The following is a 22,321-nucleotide window of genomic DNA, read 5'->3' as shown; positions in this document are numbered from 1 at the left end:
TAAACTAAGTCTACTCTAGGTTTGAAAATTGGAAACAATTAATAACCATGGGCTTAAAGGCATTTCCTTTTAATTTTCTTCTTTTTGTTACATAAAATTTAATTTACTCCCTCTGTGCCTCAGTCCAGCTATTATTAGAAAATTGCCCTTAAACTTCTAAAGTATTATATGTAAAAGCTCTCTGCCAGCACTAATGCAAAACCTCAACAAAGAGAATAGGAAAGCTAAATGCTCTGAGATGGAAGTCATTCTGCCATCGAGCAGGGAAATAATTTAGGAAAACCAGATTAAATCTCTCTCAATAAAATGGCAATTCATATAGTTTCCCATTTTCTGATAGGTAACTGTATAGTAAAATCCATTAAAGTGATGCCGTAGTACAATATTGTATTTGAAGGATTATTCTGAGCTTCCTTTTTTTTTTCCTTTGTTGCATGAAATTAAATTTATTGCCTGAGATTTTATTAAAATAACTCTTAGTGTCCTTCCCTGTCTATCTTCCTTGAGAAGGACTTCATTTTGCTTTCCAAGACTATGGCCATCTGCAATTGTAATGTCTCTTATAGGTGGTGTCAAGGGCATTTTTAGCTTAATTAGCTGATTGTGATAGCAGACTATTACTTTTCTTTCTTTAATTTGCATTTTTCACCTTATATTACCGTCCATTAACTTAATCTCATTCAAAATTGCCCCTTCCATACAGCAGTCACTTTTGATTAATTTTGCTTTTGCCATATTTTTTCCAAATGTATCCCGAGTAGAGCGAAACTGAGTCTTGTCTTTTCCTACCACTGCATGTGTGTGTGTGTTAGAGTTGAGCGAGTGAGCACGAGAGCTTGGACTTGGCTCTCAAGCGTGGACAAACACATGAGCTGCATGTTGATCACCAGTGTCACGGAGGTTCAAAAATGAGTAGCTCTGGAAGCAACTTCTCATTTAAAATGCATTTTCTTGGTGTGTAACTAGTTTCCTTTCCTCTTTTAGGTAATCACAGACCTGGAGGAGCAGCTAAACCAGCTGACTGAGGACAACGCTGAACTCAACAACCAAAACTTCTACCTGTCCAAACAACTCGATGAGGCTTCCGGCGCCAACGATGAGATAGTGCAACTGCGAAGTGAGGTAGACCACCTCCGCCGTGAGATCACAGAGAGGGAGATGCAGCTCACCAGCCAGAAGCAAGTAAGGAGGGCAAACAAGGTCCTGGGAGAACATTGAGAAGGACTTGAGGAGGAGTGCCTGGGGCCTTCTCCCGAGGGTTCCAAGACTCAGCCTCATCCACTAAACAGGCCCTTTGTACAATCATGTCTTGTTTCCAAGGCTTTGGGGTTTCAAAAATGGCTTTTAAAAGTGTGTAGTTCTTATTAATTTTGATTTTTTTTTTTTTTTTTTTTTTTGAGAGAGTCTCGCTCTGTCGCCCTGGCTTAGAGTGTAGTGGCGTCATCATAGCTCACTGCAACCTCAAACTCCTGGGCTCAGGTGATCCTCCTGCCTCAGCCTCCCAAGTAGCTGGGACTACAGGTGTATACCACCATGCCTGGCTAATTTCTTCTGTTTTTAGCAGAGACAGGGTCTCACTCTTGCTCAGGCTGGTCTCAAACTCCCGACCTCAAGCACTCCTCTTGCTTTGGCCTCTCAGAGCGCTAGGATTACAGTCATGAGCCACCGTGCCCATATTCATTTTGATTTTAAAAATAAAAATAAAATAAAATGCTTTGGGAGGCCAGTGTGGGCTTGATTTTAACCCTTGTCACCTCCTCCTGGCCTTGCTCTTGAGTTCTGCCTCTTAAGTGGTGGCAGAAATGACCCTTGTCCATTCTCGCCTGGTCCTCTCAGGCTGTAGAAGGAAAAGATAAACCATATTTCAAACTGTAGATAGAAACTTGTATTTTTCTGAGATTGGCTCGACGAAAGTAACCTCCAGGGAATCCTCATTTAATACGAGGCACAACTCAGTGGTACTGATTTGCAGACGATGGAGGCTCTGAAGACCACCTGCACGATGCTGGAAGAGCAGGTCATGGATTTAGAGGCCCTGAACGATGAGCTGCTGGAAAAAGAGCGACAGTGGGAGGCCTGGAGGAGCGTCCTCGGTGACGAGAAGTCCCAGTTCGAGTGTCGGGTTCGAGAGTTACAGAGGATGCTGGACACTGAGAAGCAGAGCAGGTGGGCCTTTCTGTTTGTGCAAAGCCAATGACAGGTGCCTGCAGCAGGATCTGCTTGAGTTGGGAACAGGGTGACCAAATGTTGCAGCTGAGATGGAGAAGTCTCCTGAGTCAGAAGCCTTTGAGTGCTAAAAGCAGGAGGCTCTTGGGCAAACCAGGATGGGATGGTCGCCCTGCTGTAAATATGGATGGTGTGAGTTGGATTCTGTGGCAGCGACTCGTGTCTGTTTACCCCGTGCAGAGGCCTGGGAGGCAGGGCAAATATCTCGGTGCTTTCTTTGTTGAAACCCTCTTAGCAGCTTTCTTAGTGTGACCGTGTAGCAGGACCGTCACCATTTTAATCCTGGTCACGTGGCTCCCCTCTACACCAGGGTTCCTCAGCTGTGGCACTACTGACGTCTTGGGCCAGGCAGTTCTTTATTGTTGGGGGCTGTCCTCTGCTTTGTAGGGTACTGAGTCACATCCCCAGTCTCCACCCACTAGATTCCAGTAGCAACCCCCTCCCCAAGTTGTGACACCCCAAAATGCCTCTAGACATTGTCCCCAGTGTCCTCTGATGGGGGAGGAATTGTCCTCAGTTGACAACCACTGCTGTACAAGAATAGTTGAGTGTTTTTTTTTTTCTTTCTTTCTTGGTAGTAAGTTCAGGCGTCTCTTCCCTCTGCTTTGCCACTTTGGTTTCCACAGTTCCCCTAGCACAGAATTCCCTTCCTGCCCGGGCCATGGTATCGCAGGTGGTGAACTGCAAAGCTCTGGGGAGTGCTGTTCACATTGACGACGTCATTGATTTGAAGAATTATTGTGACAGTTTTGCAGCTCATGGCAGGAAAGTGTTTGGTTCTAACAAAATTGGTGCGTTATGACAGTTTGCAGATGGAAAGAGATTGTCCTGAAGAGCGGGCACCTCTTTCCAGTTTGCACAGAGGCGCCCTGTGGGCTAATGCTGGCCCCGTGGCTTCCTGTCTGCACAACGGAATTGTGTCCATCCTTCATGTCCTTGCTCATGTTGCCTTCCTCTGAGTCACAGCCTCCTGTGGTTCTCTGAACTCCTTAAGCAAGATAAACTAAACATAATATACAAATATTTATCACTTAATTAGGCTGCATCACACTCTTTTTGGTATCTCCCACATTTACTTGGCCAGAGTAGACTTAACTAAATCTATCAGGTGGGTTATCCATGCCGAGTTCAGCTGAGCTAGAAAAGATCGGAGGCAAAAGATGAGAACCCTTAAATTTCAAGAGAAATGGTAGAAACAGTTCCTTTTTGGACATCCTCCCACTCTGGTATTTGCTGATGTGAGGGGCTGATGTTTGAAGTCTCCTGCTGCTGCTTCTCTCTGAATCTTTGGCTCCCCCTGTCCTCCCTGGAAGTTCTGGCTGTTGTCACACAGACCTCTCCCGTCCCACCCTCAAGTCCAGCTCCTGTCTTGGTTCTTTCTAGGTCTTTGAAAGATAATTTAGGGAGTAGGATCTGGTTCAGCATCAAGAAATCCACAACCAGACATGGAAAGTATAATTATAAACTGTACTTAGGAAGACCAACAGTTGACTTTTGTTTCTTGTTTACTTTCAGGGCAATTGCGAAAGATTTTGGCTTTCTTTTCTTTTCTTTTTTTTTCCCCCTTGTTTTGTTGTTATGTGAGATACTGAGATGAGGAAAATATAATCCTTAATCCTTATCCTCAAGAGGGGAGTCTACTGAAGGAGATAAACTATGCATTCAAATATTTATCACCTAAAATACAGTGAGGCGTGCTAGGACAGTTATGCTTTGGATGCAAAACAAGGAGAGGTTACTGCTGACAGGAGAAATTGGAAAGGTTTTATGGAGGACATAGCGTCTGCGTTCATCCTTGAGGCCTGAGTAAGATTTGAGTTTGCAGAGTAGGAAAGGAGAGTATTGCCAGTGGAAGTAGGAAAACGTAATACTTAAATGCAGGAAGGGAAGTGATTTTTCTAGTTTGCTTCTGGCTTTTCTGTTCTTTAGTGTTATTTATGGATACACTCATCAGATTGAAGTTTCACTTTCCTGCTGGGCACCCAAACACTTATCTCCTTGCATATACTTGAAGGAGAGGAAATGTTTGCCTGAACAGGGTCCCCGTGGTCATCTGCATCCTGTGGTCCTTCAGTGGAGCCACGTTCCATTTCTGTTCCCATGGAGGGTGTGATACTGTTGACACATCCTTATTCAGACCAGTTGCATTAGGAAATGCCTTTTCCCTTTCAGCCTTTCTAAGTGAAGAACTTTATCTTTTAAAGGTTTTCCCTTTACCCATGGGTCAAATTACGTCTTGGAAAGGGAGACATAATTTGGAACTAGGAATCAAGGTTGGGCATCTGTCCGACCTGTAACCGGTTTGGTTGCTTGTGGGATTAGAGCCGGGCCAGCTTCCTTTCCCCGTTGGGTGATGATGGGGCGTCTGAAAGCAGGCCTGTGTTTTTCTGGCAGGGCAAGAGCCGACCAGCGGATCACCGAGTCTCGCCAGGTGGTGGAACTGGCAGTGAAGGAGCACAAGGCCGAGATTCTCGCCCTGCAGCAGGCTCTCAAAGAGCAGAAGCTGAAAGCTGAGAGCCTCTCCGACAAGGTCAGTGTCCATCCCGTCTCTCTTTTAGGAAGACATTTTCGTTTCCTTGTCTTAAAGGCCTGCTTGGTACAAATTCGAATGCAATCCTTGGCAATCACATTTCACAAGCATACGTTCACTGCTCTACAAGTGACACATGGTTACGCTTTGCTGTGGGACATGCTTGGTTGGCAGTAGTGTGGGTGGGTCCTGGGTTATCATGGTCGGCCACTGACTTTTTAACATCTACCTGTTTGGGCCCTGAAGTCTGAATTTTGATCTGGGTGCACAACTGTCTTATTTTCTGGCTTCTTATTTCTAGAAGGCTTTATGGATTTAATGTTGAGTATTCTTGGGAAGTACTTGGTGGCAATGATGAATGCTCATTCCATTGCTGCAAAAACAAGGCAGCTCAGCTTTTCCAGATTGTAAGTTCAGGGACGTGATAAGGTGTGAGGACACATGCCAGTCCTCAGTATTTCACATTGGAGATACATGTGTTCCATCCATGTACTGCTCCATATTACATTTATGAAGAGATGTACCAGTATCTTGGAGATTTTATCTAAGAGTCTTGGAGGAGTTGTATAACAGATGCTTCAATGTTGTAGATAACAAAAGTGAAGATCAGAGAAATTTTATGTATGTACACACAGACTCAGACCCATTCTTTTTTGTACACACACACAAAGTAACCATCTGATTTTGTGTTTTTTATAACTTTGTTATTTCATGATTATCAAAGTAATTATTTAGGGCATTGCAGAAAATCGAGAAACAAGCCAGGTGCAGTGGCACACACCTGTAGTCCCAGCTTCTCAGGAGGCTCTTTGGGCTGTAGTGTGCTATGCTGATCGGGTGTCTGCGCTAAGTTCAGCATCAATATGGCGACCCCCCGGGAATAGGGGCCACCAGGTTGCCTAACGAGGGGTGAACTGGCCCAGGTTGGAAACAGAGCAGGTCAGTACTCCCATGCTGGTCAGCAGTGGGATGGCGCCTGTGAATAGCCCCTGCACTCCAGCCTGGGCAACATAGTGAGACCTCGTCTTAAAAAAAAAAAAAAGAAATAAAGAAGAAAAGAAAAAGAAAATAGAGAAACCACAGAAAAGTAAAGGAAAAAAATGACTAGTAACCCATTACCATAGTTATATTGGTGAATTTATTTGCAGTCTCTTTGCTTATGTTTATGCATACACACACATATTTTTATAAATTTAGGTTATTACTATGTATACAGCTTTACATCTTTTTTTAAGAACCTATAATGGGAGGCTTTTCCTGAGTTATTGAATATTTTTTGAACATGTAATTCTAAAAAAAAAGCATTTGCATGGAAGTACCTAATTTAATCATTCTACTTGTATTGGAAAGTTGAGCTTCTTCCACTTTTTGCCATATAAATAACACTGGGATGAACATGAATCTTTATGGACATCCGTGATTATTTTCTTACCAGATATTTATAGAAACAGAATTATTGGATTCAAGGCTAGAGCTTTCCACTCAGGAACACTCCTGAGTTCTCTGAAATGGGTTATCATTTTTTTTTTTTTAAAGCATAAAAAAAGTAAATTTGTGGTTTAGAGGTAAGTGAACTCTTTCATGGTTAACTTAAAGAATATTCAGTAACAAAGTCCTTCCTATCCTTGAAAGCTCCAGACATTCCGATACCATTTTTTCTTGATCTTCTCTTAATCAGGATGAATTTCTCTTTTCCATATCTCTCATCAAACTTATCATCTGACAAAGCAGTCATTATTTGTGTACATGTCTAGTTATGGGCCTTTCTGACTTGGTGTAAGGTTCTTGAGAGGGCTTCGCCATCTTTTCATCCTGAAAGCTGTCATGCTGGGTAGGTAGCAAGCATTCAGCATACGATTATTTAATTAAATTCAGCCAAAGCATGTCAGATGAATAAATTCTTGAACAGTCATCCTCTTAGAACTTGTCACAGCTATATTTATGACCCATCCCTTAGAAATAATTGCTATCCTCATGTAATAACCCATGGAAGACTTACCAATGACATGGACTTTTGTGTTTCTTTAAAAAAAACCTTTAGAACTTGATTGTTGTTTATATGTGAAGATTTGTGGGCATTTATAAAAGTTGTTAGCATCCAACATTTCTAAATGTGGCATCCTGGCCAACTTTTCCAACTGTCTAGCTCAATGACCTGGAGAAGAAGCATGCCATGCTAGAAATGAACGCCCGAAGCTTACAGCAGAAACTAGAGACCGAACGAGAGCTCAAACAAAGGCTTCTGGAAGAGGTGAGTGTGAAACACCTGGGAAATAGGGCCAGCTGGAATTTTGAAAGTGAAAATTTGTCACGTTCAGGGAGTCATGCCCAAATTAGACATCCAAATTTTGAAATTGGAGTTTTCGTGGAAGAGTAGAGTGGTCACGTAATTCTTTCTTAAAGGTGTTTATCCCCACGATGCCAACGAAGATGGAAATAAAATAAAAAAAAAGAAAAAAAAAGGTGTTTAATGCACTAAAAGAATGCGTCATGAAGGCCATAGGGTCTCCCTTTCATTTGTATCCTACATGGTGCTTAACAGAGTGTCAAGCACATAGTAAGTATGTGCCAAATAGAGGTTTATTAAATACGTGGATGAATGATTGTTGAGTTAAATTGTTCTTTAGCATTAATATGCAAAGTATATTAAGTTTCGTGCCGATAGGACATCCATGCAAATTAGCTTCCTGCACAGGATGGAGATTTGATCAGATTATGCCGAGTACCAAATTTCATGAAGACTTTCGAACAGTTAATTCAATTAACAAAAATGTGGCCTGCTTTTGAGACATAAGATGACAAGCTCAAACTGATCTCCTAAACCCATCCCGTATGTTACTGCTGGTCCCTTTTCACAGAGTCAGAAAATTGCTGTTTAAATTGATGACTGCTTTCACTTCCAGCCACAGCCCTGCGTGTTGAATCACTAATGATTCTGCTTTGTTCATTAGAATTGACCTGCAAGGACAAAAGTACTTTGTAAAGATATTTAATGAAACTTGGACTCCAAAGACTATTTTGTTTAACCCCTAGTGAGCCTGACAGTTGAATTAACCAGAATTCCCTGTTCTGGTTAATTGAGGCTTTGTTATGTGACACCCATAGCTCCTGATGTGCTCTGCTGATAGAAATGATGTGGCTATGCTATTAAGTTTGAAAAGTGTACTAAAATTTTTGCAGGTGAGTATGAAGTATTTTATGTAATGATACTTTTAAAAATATGGGTGGGAATTTGAGAAAGTTCTGGAGATGGATGGTGGTGATGGTTGCACAACAATATGAATGTACTTAATGCCACTGAACTATGCACTTGAAAATGGTTAAAATGGAGCAGGTGCAGTGGCTCATGCCTGTAATCTTAGCACTTTGGGAGACCGAGGTGGGAGGATCGCTTGAGGCCAGGAGTTGGAGACGAGCTTGAGCAACACAGCAAGACCCTGTCTCTAGAAAAAGTTTTAAAAAAATTTAGCTGGATGTTGTGGTACTTGCCTGTTGGGCCCAGTACCTGGGAGGCTGAGGCAGGGGGATCGCTTGAGCCCAGGAGTTTGAGGTTGCATTGAGGTATGATGATGCCACTGTAGTCTAGCCTAGACAACAGAGCAAGATCCTATCTCAAAAAGAAAATAATTAAAATGATAAATTTTATGTTTTGTGTATTTTTCCATAATAAAATTTAAAAATTAATACTAAATATATTATACACACACACACACAATTCACCCAATGGCCCTAAGAACACAATAATAGAACGTTTAAATCTATTTGGCGATCAAATAGAAAATTATGGTCTTTTATTGAGGATGAATAGGCAGTGTTCTCACTTTAGGCACAAAGCGGAAACGGAAAGAACAGAAATAATCAATGCTCTTGCCTGTCCTATTTTCCTTCTGAGAGGGCGAGTTGGCCCTGACAGCTCAATACTCTGGTCCAAGGTTACGTGGTGAGTCAGTGACAATGCTAGGAATAGATTGCTGGGATCCTGATTCAGTCCCTTCATTCCCGCTTCTAACCTACATGAGAATATTTCCAGTTTCCCAGAACGTACCTCACAGAGAGATTTTTGAGCACAGACATCTGGCTGACACCGAGTGCGAGGCGGGTTTTACATACAGCTGAAACCATTCTGAAACAGAGAGTGAGCTTCATTGTGGTTGGGCTCCTTGGTTGTGGTGTGTGCTTCATAAGCATGTGCCCAAGGTCTCAACCTAAGTGTCCTCTTCATAGGTGCAGAGACTTTTAAATGGGGCCAGAACCAGAGCCCCATTAGGAGGGATTTTTATGTCATCCAGGTTCCTGGCACTGTTCCTTTTCTCCCTGCCCTTGACAAACTGTACTAATGGATCTTTCTTCCACATCTTTTCTCTTGGCCCCAAAATGGCCTCGGAAGCTTTCTTGACATGATACTTTGCAGCCACTATCAGTCCACTGGAAGTAACACCGGAGATGAAAGTTCATTTGCTAATTCTGGTCAAATTCATCTCTTATCCAAGACAGAGAATCCTTTCCCCAACACATCTCACAGCTGGGGCCTGTTGAACTTCATTCTAAATACTTAGAGTATGTAGACTTTGGACATCCCAACCCATTTTTCAGCAACTCTCATTCTTAGAAAGTTCTTTCTCATTTTGAACTAAAACCGACAACTTCTACCCATTGGTTCTATTAACATTGAAATTAGAGAATAGTCTGGTATCTCCAACCAAAATTAGAGATTAATATTGATTGATAGTCAAATTACTTGATTAATAATTTAAAAAACTAATGTTTAATTAGCACTTACTATGTGCCAGGTGCCTTTCTGAGTACTTTGTGTGAATTAACTTGTACTGTCCTTGCAACCATCCTATGTGATAACTGTATTTCTTATCTCCATGACAGTTGATTAGATATCCAAGTAGCTCTTCCACTCCAAATAGCTTTCTCTGTCTTAGGTGAAACAGTTGGAATCCCTCCATGCTTTGGATGTTCTTTCTGGGAGATTTATCTTTCCAATGAGAGTTTCTAGAAGCCCGTGTGGTCTCAATGGTACTGAATACATTGGGATGTTTCCACTCCATACTGGCTTATATAACCCTCTGCCAATTACCTGGGCTCTTTGGGTAGTTTTGTCACACCATTGACACAATTGACCTGTTAAATCACCACCTACCCTTCCACATCTTTATGTTCTATATTTATTCAATTGAAGTTTAAAACAATACCACTCTGTTGAACTTTTTCTTGTTGGTTTCGATCCATTCTTCGAGCCCACTGGGGTTGTTTCAGGCTCTGGTTCTGTCATCCAGCTCCTTCATTCTTCCTCCCAGTTTCCTGTCACCCGCATAAAATCGCCGGGTAGGTCTAAAGCACACAGCTAAGGCCCTCCCTTCAGTCTGACGCTGCCCTGTGGCTGTGCCTCCACTTGCTTCTCTCTGGGAAGCAGGTAAATGGTTTTGAAAAACATTTCCTAGAGCGCAAATGTCACTCGTGCTTGTTTTTTACTGCAGTCTGTAACCAGCCTATTTCTTGGAAAGCTAATGGATAGTTGATGCATTTATTCTAGAAAAATATTTTGGGCCTGGCTCTCACCAAACAGATTCTTGTCCCCAGCACTTGTTTCTCTGGTTTCTGCCTAGTAATTAATGTTGTCCTAAAATAGTGGGAAGGAACTAAACAGGATAATTTGCAGAAGAAATCACTTGTGATGCGGGGGAGGGCATCTTAGCTGTTTTCTCTCTCTTTTTTTCCCTGTATTTTTGGGGGCTCCGTGGTTTGATTCAGAAATTCCAGGTTATGCACATGGCCGAGTGGACTTTAGTGGCAGGACTGGTAGGGAAAGGCAGATGGGAGAGTGAGGGGTGCACCTGCACTGATGGCGGAAAGAAAGAAGGACAAAGGAGATGGAGAGGACTAACATTCATTAAGCACCTACTGTATGCTGGGCACTGTGTTCAATATGTCATCCAGCAAGGCAAGGTATTATACTCACTGTCAGATGAGGAAACTGAGGCTCCAAGAGGCACCATGAGCTGTCTGTGGTCCCATCACTGATGAGTGCTAAAGTTGGGATTTAAACCAGGGTCTATAAGATTCCAGTGTCCAGATCCTTTTCTGCTACAACACGATGCCTTGGGGAATCAGCCACCTCTTAGGAGGAAGGGCAGGTGAGGAGTAGAAATGGAAAGAAAAACAGAAATGGAGAGAAGCCAAGTGAGACAGAGAGGGCTGGGGAATTCTGAGGTTATCAGTGGCTTTCAGCCTGCTGGGGTGGAAGGCTTTGGGGCTGCCACCAACTGACTGTTTGGAAACTTCTGTGACGATGTTTATTGCTCTTCTGTAGCTCTCTGTCCCTAAGTCTGCGGAGGGTCCAGGCTAGCAGGGAGATGATTTGGGCCACAGAGAGTGTGGTTAGACTGTGCCCTGGGGGCTGGATGAAATTAGCCAGCAACGCATCGGGATGGCTGTTCCCTCCTGGTTTTTACAAATGGACGCATTTTACAAAAGACAGACACAAAACCAGCATCTTTATAGCCTGTCCTATTTTCTGGTTGGCGTCCATTGTCAGAATTGGAGAGCGATTTGCAGCACAAAACTATTTCCAATGTACTCAATTGAATTTCTTCTCTGGGTTTTACCAACACTCATACTGTATCTGGGATCTTCTTCCTCCCCCCCGCCCCCGACACTGTGGAAATCGTCGCCTACGATTGTGGCTATTCACGTACTTGTTGGAGTCCTTCACCCTGGGGTGGCGCTTACTAAGTTAGGGGTGAGATGGTTTCTCTTTGTGTACGCCACTCTGCCGGCACAGAGTGATTTCTCGTAACAACTGTTGAGATCTTGAAAACAAAAAAGGAGGACAAATTGGAACTTAGTTGTCACGGCACTGAGTCAGACTGCCTCAGATGTCAACTCAAATGGCTCACGCGCTCAAGTACAGAAATATCCTCAATTGCAACTCTGATTGGGAGGCAGACCCTGCAGCCCGGGCTTCTATTATGGGGGGAGCCTGTGACTTGTTGGCCATCAGAGGTTTCAGTACTTGTACCGTTTTGGAATAGATGACAGTGGATAATTCTGGATCGAGATGATTTCAAAAGCTGAATTTTTGGTGCCTGAAATTAGTGTAAGAATAGGAACAGCGGGGGTTCGAATTGTATTGAGCGCAGTATCAAGCCTTTCTCTGGCCCTTCTCTCCGCCAGCAAGCCAAATTACAGCAGCAGATGGACTTGCAGAAGAACCACATTTTCCGTCTGACACAAGGGCTGCAAGAAGCTCTGGATCGAGCCGATCTGCTGAAGACAGAGAGAAGTGATCTGGAGTATCAGCTAGAAAACATTCAGGTGAGGCCTGGCAGAGGGAATCTGCCTAAAAATTGTCTGCAGAGGCAGAGCACGATGGCAGCAAGCCATCTGGTGAAACGGTCAGTGCCTTTATGTTGTATGCCGCGTGTATTTTCCCCAGTAGTTTATTATGAACATTTTTAAACATTCAGAGAAACTGGAAGGTTCCTATAGTGACCACCACCTGGATTCTACAATTAACCATGTGCTATTTTTGACTTTTTCACATATCTATCCATCTATTAATCCATCTTTTTTTTCCCCTTTGCAATAAATTGGGACTACATAAATATCGAGTCAGCGCTGTGTGTGTCGAATTTTCGTATGCTAGCATCCTAACCTTACGTTTTATTTTCTCAAAGGACCAAATTTAAAAGTATACTTCTGCCTGAGTCTGAGGTTATTTCTGTCTCCTTGAATTTCAGGTTCTGTATTCTCACGAAAAGGTGAAAATGGAAGGCACCATTTCTCAACAAACCAAACTCATTGATTTTCTACAAGCCAAAATGGACCAACCTGCTAAAAAGAAAAAGGTGAGTCAAAGTGTCTGAAAAGTGGGAGTTGTCAGTTTCGCTCCATCGTTCGCGGTTCAGTGGACACCACTGTGATATATAATCATAGGAACATCGGAGAAAACAAAACAGACCTTTTTTTTGGTTTTATTTTGGGTCGAAAAATAGGTTTTGAGATGATCAGAATAGCCCTTATCAGAGGATATTATTGATCAAGTCTAACAAACCACTTGGTGTTCGTGGCCATTAAAACTGTAGTGTCTTTCTCTGTTAAGAAAATGATTTTCCCCCCCACATAGCAGGTGGGGTGGGTTGGGGGGAGGTGTTGTGCAGAGAGAAAGGTTTATACTAAGTCGTGTGTACAGAACTACAAACAGGTTCGAAGGTCATGTATACGTGACTCTACAGGGATTAGCAGGTCACATGCTAGGGACTCTAGAGGGATTAGCAAGTCACATATACAGGACCTTAGAGAGACTTAGCAGGTGACGTGCATGGGTTTTCAGAGGGATTAGCAGGTCGTGTGTATGAGACTCTAGAGGAGTTGATTGACATAAATTCACTCGTATTACACTCCAGAAAGGACTTCAGAAATGATCCGGTCTAGTCCTTTAGATTGGCTCATGAAGAGACTGGAGCCCAGGGAGCTGGCATGCCCTGCGGGAGTGCCTGACTGCATGGCCCTCCCTGCCACCAAGTACTGCCCCATCCCTTTAAAATTGTGACAGACAAATAACAAACCACAGGCAGGGTTTTCTGTGGGTGCACATGGAAAGACTGCTTTTCATAAGCCTGATCCATGCTTTCCCAAACCATGGAAGCCCTCTTAGTAGCTTGGGCCAAGTGTTCTCAGTTCCAGAAAGGTCTCTAAGGAGCTTGCAGTTTCCTTCCAAAGGAGGTCACACACCATAGTGGCAGTGGCAGTGATTTTACAGGACAGGCCTTGATGACTTAGAATACCTAGGAGAAAGGCGTGGAGGACTGAGGTTGACAGCTGGTCTCAGTATTCCGGGCGCCGTCTTCACTGTCAGGGGAGGCTCAGAGGCTGCCTCCCACCAAGCAGTGGCTGTACGGGAAGGATGTTCTTGCATACTCTGACTGCGTATGTTATGCTTATGATATTTAATCTTTTTTATTTTAGCAGTGGACTGTTATCTGGTTATGTCACTTGATGTAGTTAGGGTGTTTCCTTTTTTTTTTTTTTTTTTTAGAATTTTTTTTCCATTGCATTATTCTGTGTTTTCCTTTGTTTCTCCTCCCATGTCCAATACATGTTTCCATTTGCATTTTTTTTAGTAAGCCCCTCGTTTTGACATCATTTTAGCATTCATTTTAAAATTCTGCTTCCTTTTTAAAAACACTCATCTCTGTGTCTTGCAACTAAGCATCATGAGACAAATTCCAAGGCAAGAGTGACCTCTGAACCATCTCTCCTGACTCCATACTCCATACTCTCCTGATTCCATTTTTTGAGTGGGAAGGACTCTCAGGAAGTGACTCTCCTCTCTTGGGAAATGCTAAAGGAAGAGGTGGTGGCAATTCGAGCATCTTTAATCCTCTTGGTGAAAACTTCCGCACCCCCATTTTTTTCAGCCGGCTGGAAGGGGCTGGGGCTCAGCCCACCCTGTGCCCCTTCACATGCCATTTTTACTAAATACACTTACAGTGAGTATGCTCCTGGCTTCCGTGCTTTGCTCCTCCCGAGTCAGATTTCCTTTAGCTAGTGTGAAGTGCCAGTTTCCAGGAGTTAGGAGATATCTCTGTTTCCATTGCTAGGGTTTATTTAGTCGACGGAAAGAGGACCCTGCTTTGCCCACACAGGTTCCTCTGCAATACAATGAGTTGAAGCTGGCCCTGGAGAAGGAGAAAGCTCGCTGCGCGGAGCTAGAGGAAGCCCTTCAGAAGACCCGCATCGAGCTCCGGTCCGCCCGGGAGGAAGGTAGGGGCTCTCTCTGCAAAGCGCTCGAGGCTCTGGAAAAGGCAGAGGACCGATCTCAGCGAGATCGGTCCAGCGTCTTTGTTGGTGGCCCATCCTTACGATTTCATTCCAGACATCCCAAGTCTGAAGAACGTATGGCCTCCTTGGCATTGCCAAGTTGGCGTGACACATGTCCCTTCTGGTCTCGGGTCCTTGAAAGGCAGCCCAGGGGCAGTGTGCTTGGTTTGGTCCTCTTGGTGACCCAGTTAACCAAAAGGCATCGTGCTGGTCTCTCTGCAGCTGCCCACCGAAAAGCCACGGACCACCCGCACCCGTCCACGCCAGCCACCGCGAGGCAGCAGATCGCCATGTCTGCCATCGTGCGGTCCCCTGAGCACCAGCCTAGTGCCATGAGCCTGCTGGCCCCGCCGTCCAGCCGCAGAAAGGAGTCTTCAACTCCAGAGGGTACGTTCTCAAGGGGCTGCTGGAGTTTCATGGGAATTTTTTTTTTTTAAATTTTTAATTTCTTTTAATTGACTAAGAAATGCAGGTATATGGTAAAAATTACAAGTAATGCTAGGGAATAAAGAGGCAGAGTAAGGCTTCCCCCTCCTTATCCCTAGATCCTTTACCCAGAGTCAACCATTTCTTTCAACCGCTGTCATCTTCAGTGATAGTTCATGCACCTAACCACGTCCTTATTATTCAAGTATCTTACATTATGTGATTATATTTAAAAGAATTTGAGAAAATAAGCACATTTTTCTCAGTCCCCTTTTTCTTTTATAAACATCGTATAAACTACACCAAACACTGCAAGACATCCTTTTGTTGAGGGGCTATTTTAGAGGTTTCATATTAGCACATGCGGATCTACCTCAGTCTTTCAGAGGACTGCCTAGTATTCCACGGTGTGGGCATGCGATTCACCTTTTAAACCAGACCCCGAGCAATGGGCGTTTAGGTTGTTTACAATCCTCTGTTACCATAAATACCCTGCAAAGAACATCCTGTACATCTGTGGGTGTTGCGGCTGATTAAATTCTTGGAAATGAATCGTTGGGTTAAAGATCATGTGTCAGTAATTTGTGTCAATTTATATTTCTACCAACAGTGTAAGGAGTTTTCTTTGTGGGCTCAAAAGTACTCTGTTCACCTAGAGATGAAAAGGACTCAAAAAAAAAAAAAAGCCAAGGAAGGTGGTTTGGAGAGTGTTAGGGAGAATAGAGCAGACCTGTGGTTTAGCATCATGGTAGCACAATCACACCTGCTTTTGTTTTGTTGTTGCTGCTGTTTTTCTTTAACCACGATGTCATCTCCTTCCTGTGTTTATGTAACACCTTGAATCAAAGAGTGTTACTCTGAAAGCCATCAAAATGGTGACCGCAGCATGGAGGAAAGAGTTGTTTCTGGCTACAGTGTCCCTTGACAACTTCCCCGAATGGTGTCAATACTTCCAGCACCTCCTCCATGTATGTTGCGCCTTAAGAGTTTCAAAGTGTATTCGTGTTAGTTATTCCTCACATCCTTCTGAGATAAGAAGGAGAATGACATAAGGAGAACCTACCAGAGTGGGATTCAGAAACTTGGATCCTGAGCTTTTCTTTCTTTCACCTCTTATCTGTGGTTTCAGTTACTCACGGTCATTCATGGTCCAAAAATATTAAGTGGAAAATTCCAGAAATATATTCCAGTGATGAAATCTCTCTCTGTCCTGCTCTGTCCTGCCTGGGACGTGAATCGTGCCTTTGTCCAGCATCTTCACACTGTAGAGACTACCTGTCTGTTAGACATTTCACAGGCATCTCCGTTATCAGACAGACAAAGAACCCAGTATATACGGGGTGTGGTGTTATCTGTGGTTCCAGGCAGCCACTGCAGGTCTTGAAGCCATCTCCAAGCATAAGGGGAGACGACTGTAAAATTGCCTCCAGTTAGTTAGGTCACTATTGAGAGGGAGCCTATTAAATGGAAATATCAACCTTAATTTTTTTATTTTATTTTTTTGGAGACAGGGTCTCACTCTGTTGCCCATGCTAGAATACAGTGGCATCATCATAGCTCACTGCAACCTCAGACTCTGGTCCTCAAGCGATCCTCCTGCCTCAGCCTCCCAAAGTGCTAGGATTATAGACGTGAGCTACTGTGCCCAGCCTCAGTCTTGTTAACTTCAACAAACTAGAATATAAACATAAGAATCAGTTCTTTGAGACTAAAAAGTTGGGTTTTGAACCAAAGGAGCGTATTCATGAAAAAACTGGAGAAAAAAGGAGAATTCTTTGGTCAGTTCATATATTTAATAATTAGAAATTCTATAATTCGTAATAGTGATTTTTAAATTGGATTCTGAAAAGCTCTGAACATATGATTTCATCTGGAAAACAAAGCTTTCATGACTAAAAACATTTACAAACAATTGATTTAAAAGCTAATGTTTCTTTATGTCCAGAAACATCTATGCCATCATGTGGTCAATCTTAAACCTAATTCCTAATAACCAGATTATGGAGATTTTAAGTTGATTCATATAAATCTAGATACATCTGTTCACGTTAAAATAGTTTCACAATCTGTAACTCACCTGCTCTAATGGTTTTTTTAAACAGCTTTATTGAGATAGAATTCACGTACCGTACAATTCACTCATTGAAAATGTACAATTCAGTGTTTTTCAGTGAGTTGACAGGGTTGTGTGACCATCATCACATTCTAATTTTTGAACATTTTTGACACCCCCTCCAAAAAAAAAAAACTCTGCACCCGTTGTCAGTCATTTCCAGTCCTCCCCCCACCCCCACTGATGTTCCCCTTGGCAATCACTGATCTACTATCTCTGTGAATTTGCTCTTCTGGACATTTCATATAAATCATTACATATGTGGCCTGTGTGTCTGGCTTTGATGGAGCATAGTGTCTCCCAGGTTCACCCATGTTGTAGCCTGTTTCAGTGTTTCATTTCTTTCTAAGGCTGAATAATGTTCCACTGGATGGACAGCACATCTTGTTCATCCATTCATCCATTGATGGGCATTTGGGTTGTTTCTACTTTTCGGCTGTCATAAATTATGCTGGTGTGAACATTTATGCACAGATTTTTGTGGGTGCATATGTTCTCACTCCTCTTGGGCGTATACCTAGGGGTGGGATTGCTGGGTCATATGGGAATTCTGTTTCAACTTTTGAGGAGCTGCCAGACTGGGTTTTAGAGTGGCGGCACCATTTTACATTCTCTCCAGCAATGCATAAGGGTTCCAATTTCTCCACATCCTCACCAACCCTTATTTTCCATTTTTAAGATTGTAGACATCCCAGTGGGTGGGAAGTGGTATCTCATTGTGGTTTTGATTTGCATTTCCCTAATGACTAAGGATGTTGAGCATCTTTTCATGTGCTTGTTGGCCTTTTATTTCTCCTCTTTGGGGACATGTCTGTCTATTTAAATCCTTGGCCCATTTTTAAATTGGGTTTTTTTAAAAAAAATTATTGGGTTGTAAGAGTTCTTTAATATATTCTAGATACGCATCCCCCATCGGACGTAAGATCTGCAAATATTTTTCCCCATCCTGTGGGTTGTCTTTTCACTTTTTCGATGATACTGTTTGCAGCACTCTAATGAGTTTTAAAACATTTTCCACCAGAATTTAGTCGGCGTCTGAAGGAGCGCATGCACCACAATATTCCTCACCGATTCAACATAGGACTGAACATGCGAGCCACCAAGTGTGCTGTGTGTCTGGATACCGTGCACTTTGGACGGCAGGCGTCCAAATGCCTTGGTAAGAGCAGCGGGTTTGCATCTGCAGTGGGCACCTGGGTGTTTGCATCTAAAAAATAAATCCATCGGGTGGAGGTTTTTTTTTTTTTTTTTTTTCTCTTTGTCATCTAGTGCATTCATTTCGAAGCTTTTTCTTTCAGGGGGAGGACATTATTTTTCCCCTGTTAAAGCATGAGTTTATATATGTCTTCAGCTCATGACTGCAACCTGCTGCACAAAATGCCCTGGGCTTTGCGAGTTTGCAGCCCCTTTTTGTCAGGCTGCTCTCTCCCTGGCTTTGTGTTGGCTCCAACGGAAACGTGCAACCACGCACTTTACGCACCTGTTCGTGGGCTTTGGGTTGAAGCCAGGAAAACTAGGCTGGGAGTGCGTGGCTTTCTCCTTTCCTCTCTCTGTAGGGGCCTGGCGCCTGGGAAAGCTTAGGGGTGACCTTCGTGCCAGGGCCACACCTACAGGGCGTGGCCAGGGGTGGGGAAGCCCTGAGGTTGGCTGGAGGGGGGAAGGGAGCGGTCCAGGGTCAGCCGAGCGTGTCTTCAGGTTCTCCACTGCTCCCTCCTAGAATGTCAGGTGATGTGTCATCCCAAGTGCTCCACATGCTTGCCAGCCACCTGTGGCCTGCCTGCCGAATATGCCACACACTTCACCGAGGCCTTCTGCCGTGACAAAATGAACTCCCCAGGACTCCAGGCCAAGGAGCCCGGCAGCAGCTTGCACCTGGAAGGGTGGATGAAGGTGCCCAGGTACTGTTGCACAGCGGCTTGGGCTGGGACAGGTGCTGGCATGGAAGGCCCCAAGCCACTTCCAGCCCTGATGCTTCCTAGGGAAAGTGTCTTTTCCAGGAACCGCCCCCGCCCCGCCCCCCTTCCTCTTTCTCTTCCTCCTCCTCCTCCTCCTCCTCCCCTTCTTCTTCCTCCTCCTCCAGCCTTACTCTTCTGCGTTTAAACCTACTTCGTTTCCATCGTTCTTTTCCCAGGAATAACAAACGAGGACAGCAAGGCTGGGACCGGAAGTACATTGTCCTGGAGGGATCAAAAGTCCTCATTTATGACAGCGAAACCAGAGAAGGTAAATTAATAATTCAGGGGGAATGTCATTGCACGGGGTTTCCCCAGGCCTCCCAGTGTTGGCGTGAAGGCTTTGGTTTTGGATTGCCTTGCAAGCTTTCTACGCTTTTCCAGCTTTGAAAACTAAAAACCAAATGACTTCTCTAAAGGTTATTGGTGCGATACTCACATCTATAGGTCTCCCCCCTGAAGAACCCGCAGGGCGCTGCCCTGAAGATTCCTGCTAATACACCTTCAGAGAACTTCTGCCTCAGTCAACTAACCCATAAATCCGCATCGTCATCAGAAATTTCACTGTGCTACTCATCTGACACACTTTATTTTTTTTTATCTTCCCTCTCTGCCTTTTCTGCACACCTCTTTCCCTCCTTTGTTCTCGTGCGCCTCTCTTTACACGCGTACCCTGTCTCTCTGTCCCTCTCTCTGTCTCTCTTCTCCCCTTGTTCTTGTTCCTGTTCTTTTGTTTTTCTTTCTGCCCTTCCTCTTGGCACCAAGCTGGACAGAGGCCGGTGGAAGAATTTGAGCTGTGCCTTCCCGACGGGGATGTATCTATTCATGGTGCCGTTGGTGCTTCTGAACTCGCAAATACAGCCAAAGCAGGTGAGGAGCAGCCGGAGGGGCCCCACCCTGGAGGTGGGCTGGGCTTGGTAGTCCGGAAGGGGCAGGAGGGGAACGTGGAAGGTGGGCTTTGCAAAGGAGGCCCACCTTCCTCAGCTCCTCCGGCTTAGCGGTTCCCGGGACTCGCACAGTCCGGTGGGACCGCTGATATCCAGGGCCGTCCCTCCCAGCGGGAATGGGGGAGGTCCACACCCAATCCTGTGCTCTCTGTGCAATCTCCTAGATGTCCCATACATACTGAAGATGGAATCTCACCCGCACACCACCTGCTGGCCCGGGAGAACCCTCTACTTGCTAGCTCCCAGCTTCCCCGACAAACAGCGCTGGGTCACCGCCTTAGAATCCGTTGTCGCAGGTGGGAGAGTTTCTAGGGAAAAAGCAGAAGCCGATGCTGTGAGTATGACGACAGGCACCGCGGCTTGTCTCTGTGGAGTGGGCTGACTTGGTGACTGGTCTTGACAGTGGGAATCCTGTTGGCTGCCTCGATGTGCCCTGGGCTCCCTTTCTGAGGGCTGCTGGCTCCAGACTGGGGCATGAGCAGGAGTCTGGTGGCGACGAAGGCGCAGGCACCGAGGTAGCTTGGGTGACATCATGAGCCTTCTCTCTGCAGCCATTTAGAATGGGAGAATCGGCGTCAGTCGCCAACTCCTGGGGCGTCGTAGACCTTGGTTGTGGAGACCCAGCTGCAGATGTGCTTATAAGGAAGTCTCCTCTCCTGTTTACTGTGTTTATTTGGTCTGAAGGTTTGCATAAGAAGCACCTTGGCCATGAAGCGGCACGGTAGGCTGCCGACAGCCACAGCTACTTCAGGGAGGCTTTCATAACAGTCTCAATTGCTTCTGCAGTATTTGCTCTTCCGTAGGCAGGTCTGAAATCCTACTTATCCTTAAGATGTTAGAAACGTAGGTGTGCCTTGATTGGCATCACCCCACCTAGAATGTTCCAGGATACAAACAGTGCTCATCGCTCATGGGTGTTTGCTCCACTGAAAACCAAATAGCTCTTTTCAGACACTTTGCTTCTAATAAACACTTCATGTGTTAGCAAGCGGAAGATTCTGAACCATGAGCCTCCTGAAAAGAGCTTTGCCTGCTGGGTAGGCCTGTTTTGATGACCTGTTTCATTGTCACATGCATAAAGCCTTTTACTGAAATCCTTGTTAATGTGTGTACAATAGGCTGGTGACTGTATTTCCTACGAGCTTCTGCCCGCGTGGGTTCAGGTAAAGAGATGCAGAGGATTGTTGGCGCTGCTGACACTGTGTGTGCACTTTTGCTGCAGGCCAGGGAGGGAAGGAGCCTTTTCTGTGGCTTATTAACCCTTTGCAGGGGAAGTCTCTTTAGCTTCAGCACATTTCTCAGCACAGAATAGCTCTGTCTGTCTATTCCACGCATTTATTTCTGCATCCAAGCCAAGTTATAACTCAGATGCTAATTAACAACTGCCCCAGAGTTACCAGTAACTCTCACGTCTTGCTGTTGCAAGCACAGATCAAAATATGGGGCAAGCTAAAAGCAGACTGTGTTTCTGAGCATTTATTTGCAGGTTTAACTTGCTTTGAAACTTCTGTCTCTCTGACTGGTTTGCGCATGAACAATTCAACCTCACCACACGTTGTTGTTTTTTTTCTTTTCTTTCACCTATTTCATTTCCAAAGAAATTACTTGGAAACTCCCTGCTGAAACTGGAAGGCGATGACCGTCTAGACATGAACTGCACGCTGCCCTTCAGCGACCAGGTAGTGTTCTCCTGGGCACGGTCAGCAGTGTCTGGTGACAGCCACGTGCTGTCAAGAAGGAAAGGGCTGTGGGGACTTTGTTGCTCTTCCTCTAAGGGATTGTTCTGGTGACACTGTTGTGCTTATGTTCTGCCTTTGGACTTCGGCCCTTGCAGGTGGTGTTGGTGGGCACCGAGGAAGGGCTGTATGCACTGAATGTCTTGAAAAACTCCCTAACCCACGTCCCAGGAATCGGAGCCGTCTTCCAAATCTATATTATCAAGGACCTGGAGAAGCTACTCATGATAGCAGGTGTGAACCCAAGGACGCGGCATTTTTTCTTGACTTTTTAAGGGAAGTGATTTGTGAAGCCACATTTCATGCTTACGAAACACAAAGGCCGGCCCTCCGGGTGGCAGGTGGGAACAGCAGTAGCTTTTGCCTCTCTGTCCCCAGAGGGGATCCTCAGCTGATGGGCCCTCTCTGTCCAGATTTGGTTCCCTTTTGGTGTCAAGTTCAGCACAGTCTGACACCCCCAAAGAATATCCCACTGTGATGCCAGGTGAAGAGTGCCAAGCCTCAAAGACTCATTAAATTCAAAACCTGGGGCCTGATTGCGCCAGAACCACTGTGGGCCA

The 22,321-nt window shown here is 44.6% G+C and overlaps 1 protein-coding gene across 2 annotated transcripts in view; it reads left to right on the top strand.

Annotated features, from left to right (window-relative positions):
* Positions 1–22,321, top strand: part of CIT (citron rho-interacting serine/threonine kinase) — a 156,151-nt gene that overhangs the window by 116,869 nt on the left and 16,961 nt on the right. For both annotated transcript variants that reach the window (XM_069497097.1, XM_069497096.1), the window contains 15 exons: positions 985–1,182; positions 1,973–2,166; positions 4,621–4,756; positions 6,903–7,007; positions 11,939–12,079; positions 12,505–12,612; positions 14,368–14,530; positions 14,810–14,974; positions 18,148–18,285; positions 18,844–19,024; positions 19,258–19,349; positions 19,844–19,948; positions 20,190–20,359; positions 21,624–21,704; positions 21,860–21,995. In XM_069497097.1, the coding sequence (XP_069353198.1) occupies positions 985–1,182; positions 1,973–2,166; positions 4,621–4,756; positions 6,903–7,007; positions 11,939–12,079; positions 12,505–12,612; positions 14,368–14,530; positions 14,810–14,974; positions 18,148–18,285; positions 18,844–19,024; positions 19,258–19,349; positions 19,844–19,948; positions 20,190–20,359; positions 21,624–21,704; positions 21,860–21,995 (2,113 nt within the window). The remainder of the gene's footprint in view (positions 1–984; positions 1,183–1,972; positions 2,167–4,620; positions 4,757–6,902; positions 7,008–11,938; positions 12,080–12,504; positions 12,613–14,367; positions 14,531–14,809; positions 14,975–18,147; positions 18,286–18,843; positions 19,025–19,257; positions 19,350–19,843; positions 19,949–20,189; positions 20,360–21,623; positions 21,705–21,859; positions 21,996–22,321) is intronic.

The sequence above is a fragment of the Eulemur rufifrons genome, chromosome 21 (assembly GCF_041146395.1).
Source record: "Eulemur rufifrons isolate Redbay chromosome 21, OSU_ERuf_1, whole genome shotgun sequence".
In the NCBI taxonomy this organism is placed as follows: domain Eukaryota; kingdom Metazoa; phylum Chordata; class Mammalia; order Primates; family Lemuridae; genus Eulemur; species Eulemur rufifrons.
The sequence above is the reverse complement of the archived record's forward strand: the minus strand, read 5'-3'. Positions and strand labels throughout refer to the sequence as shown.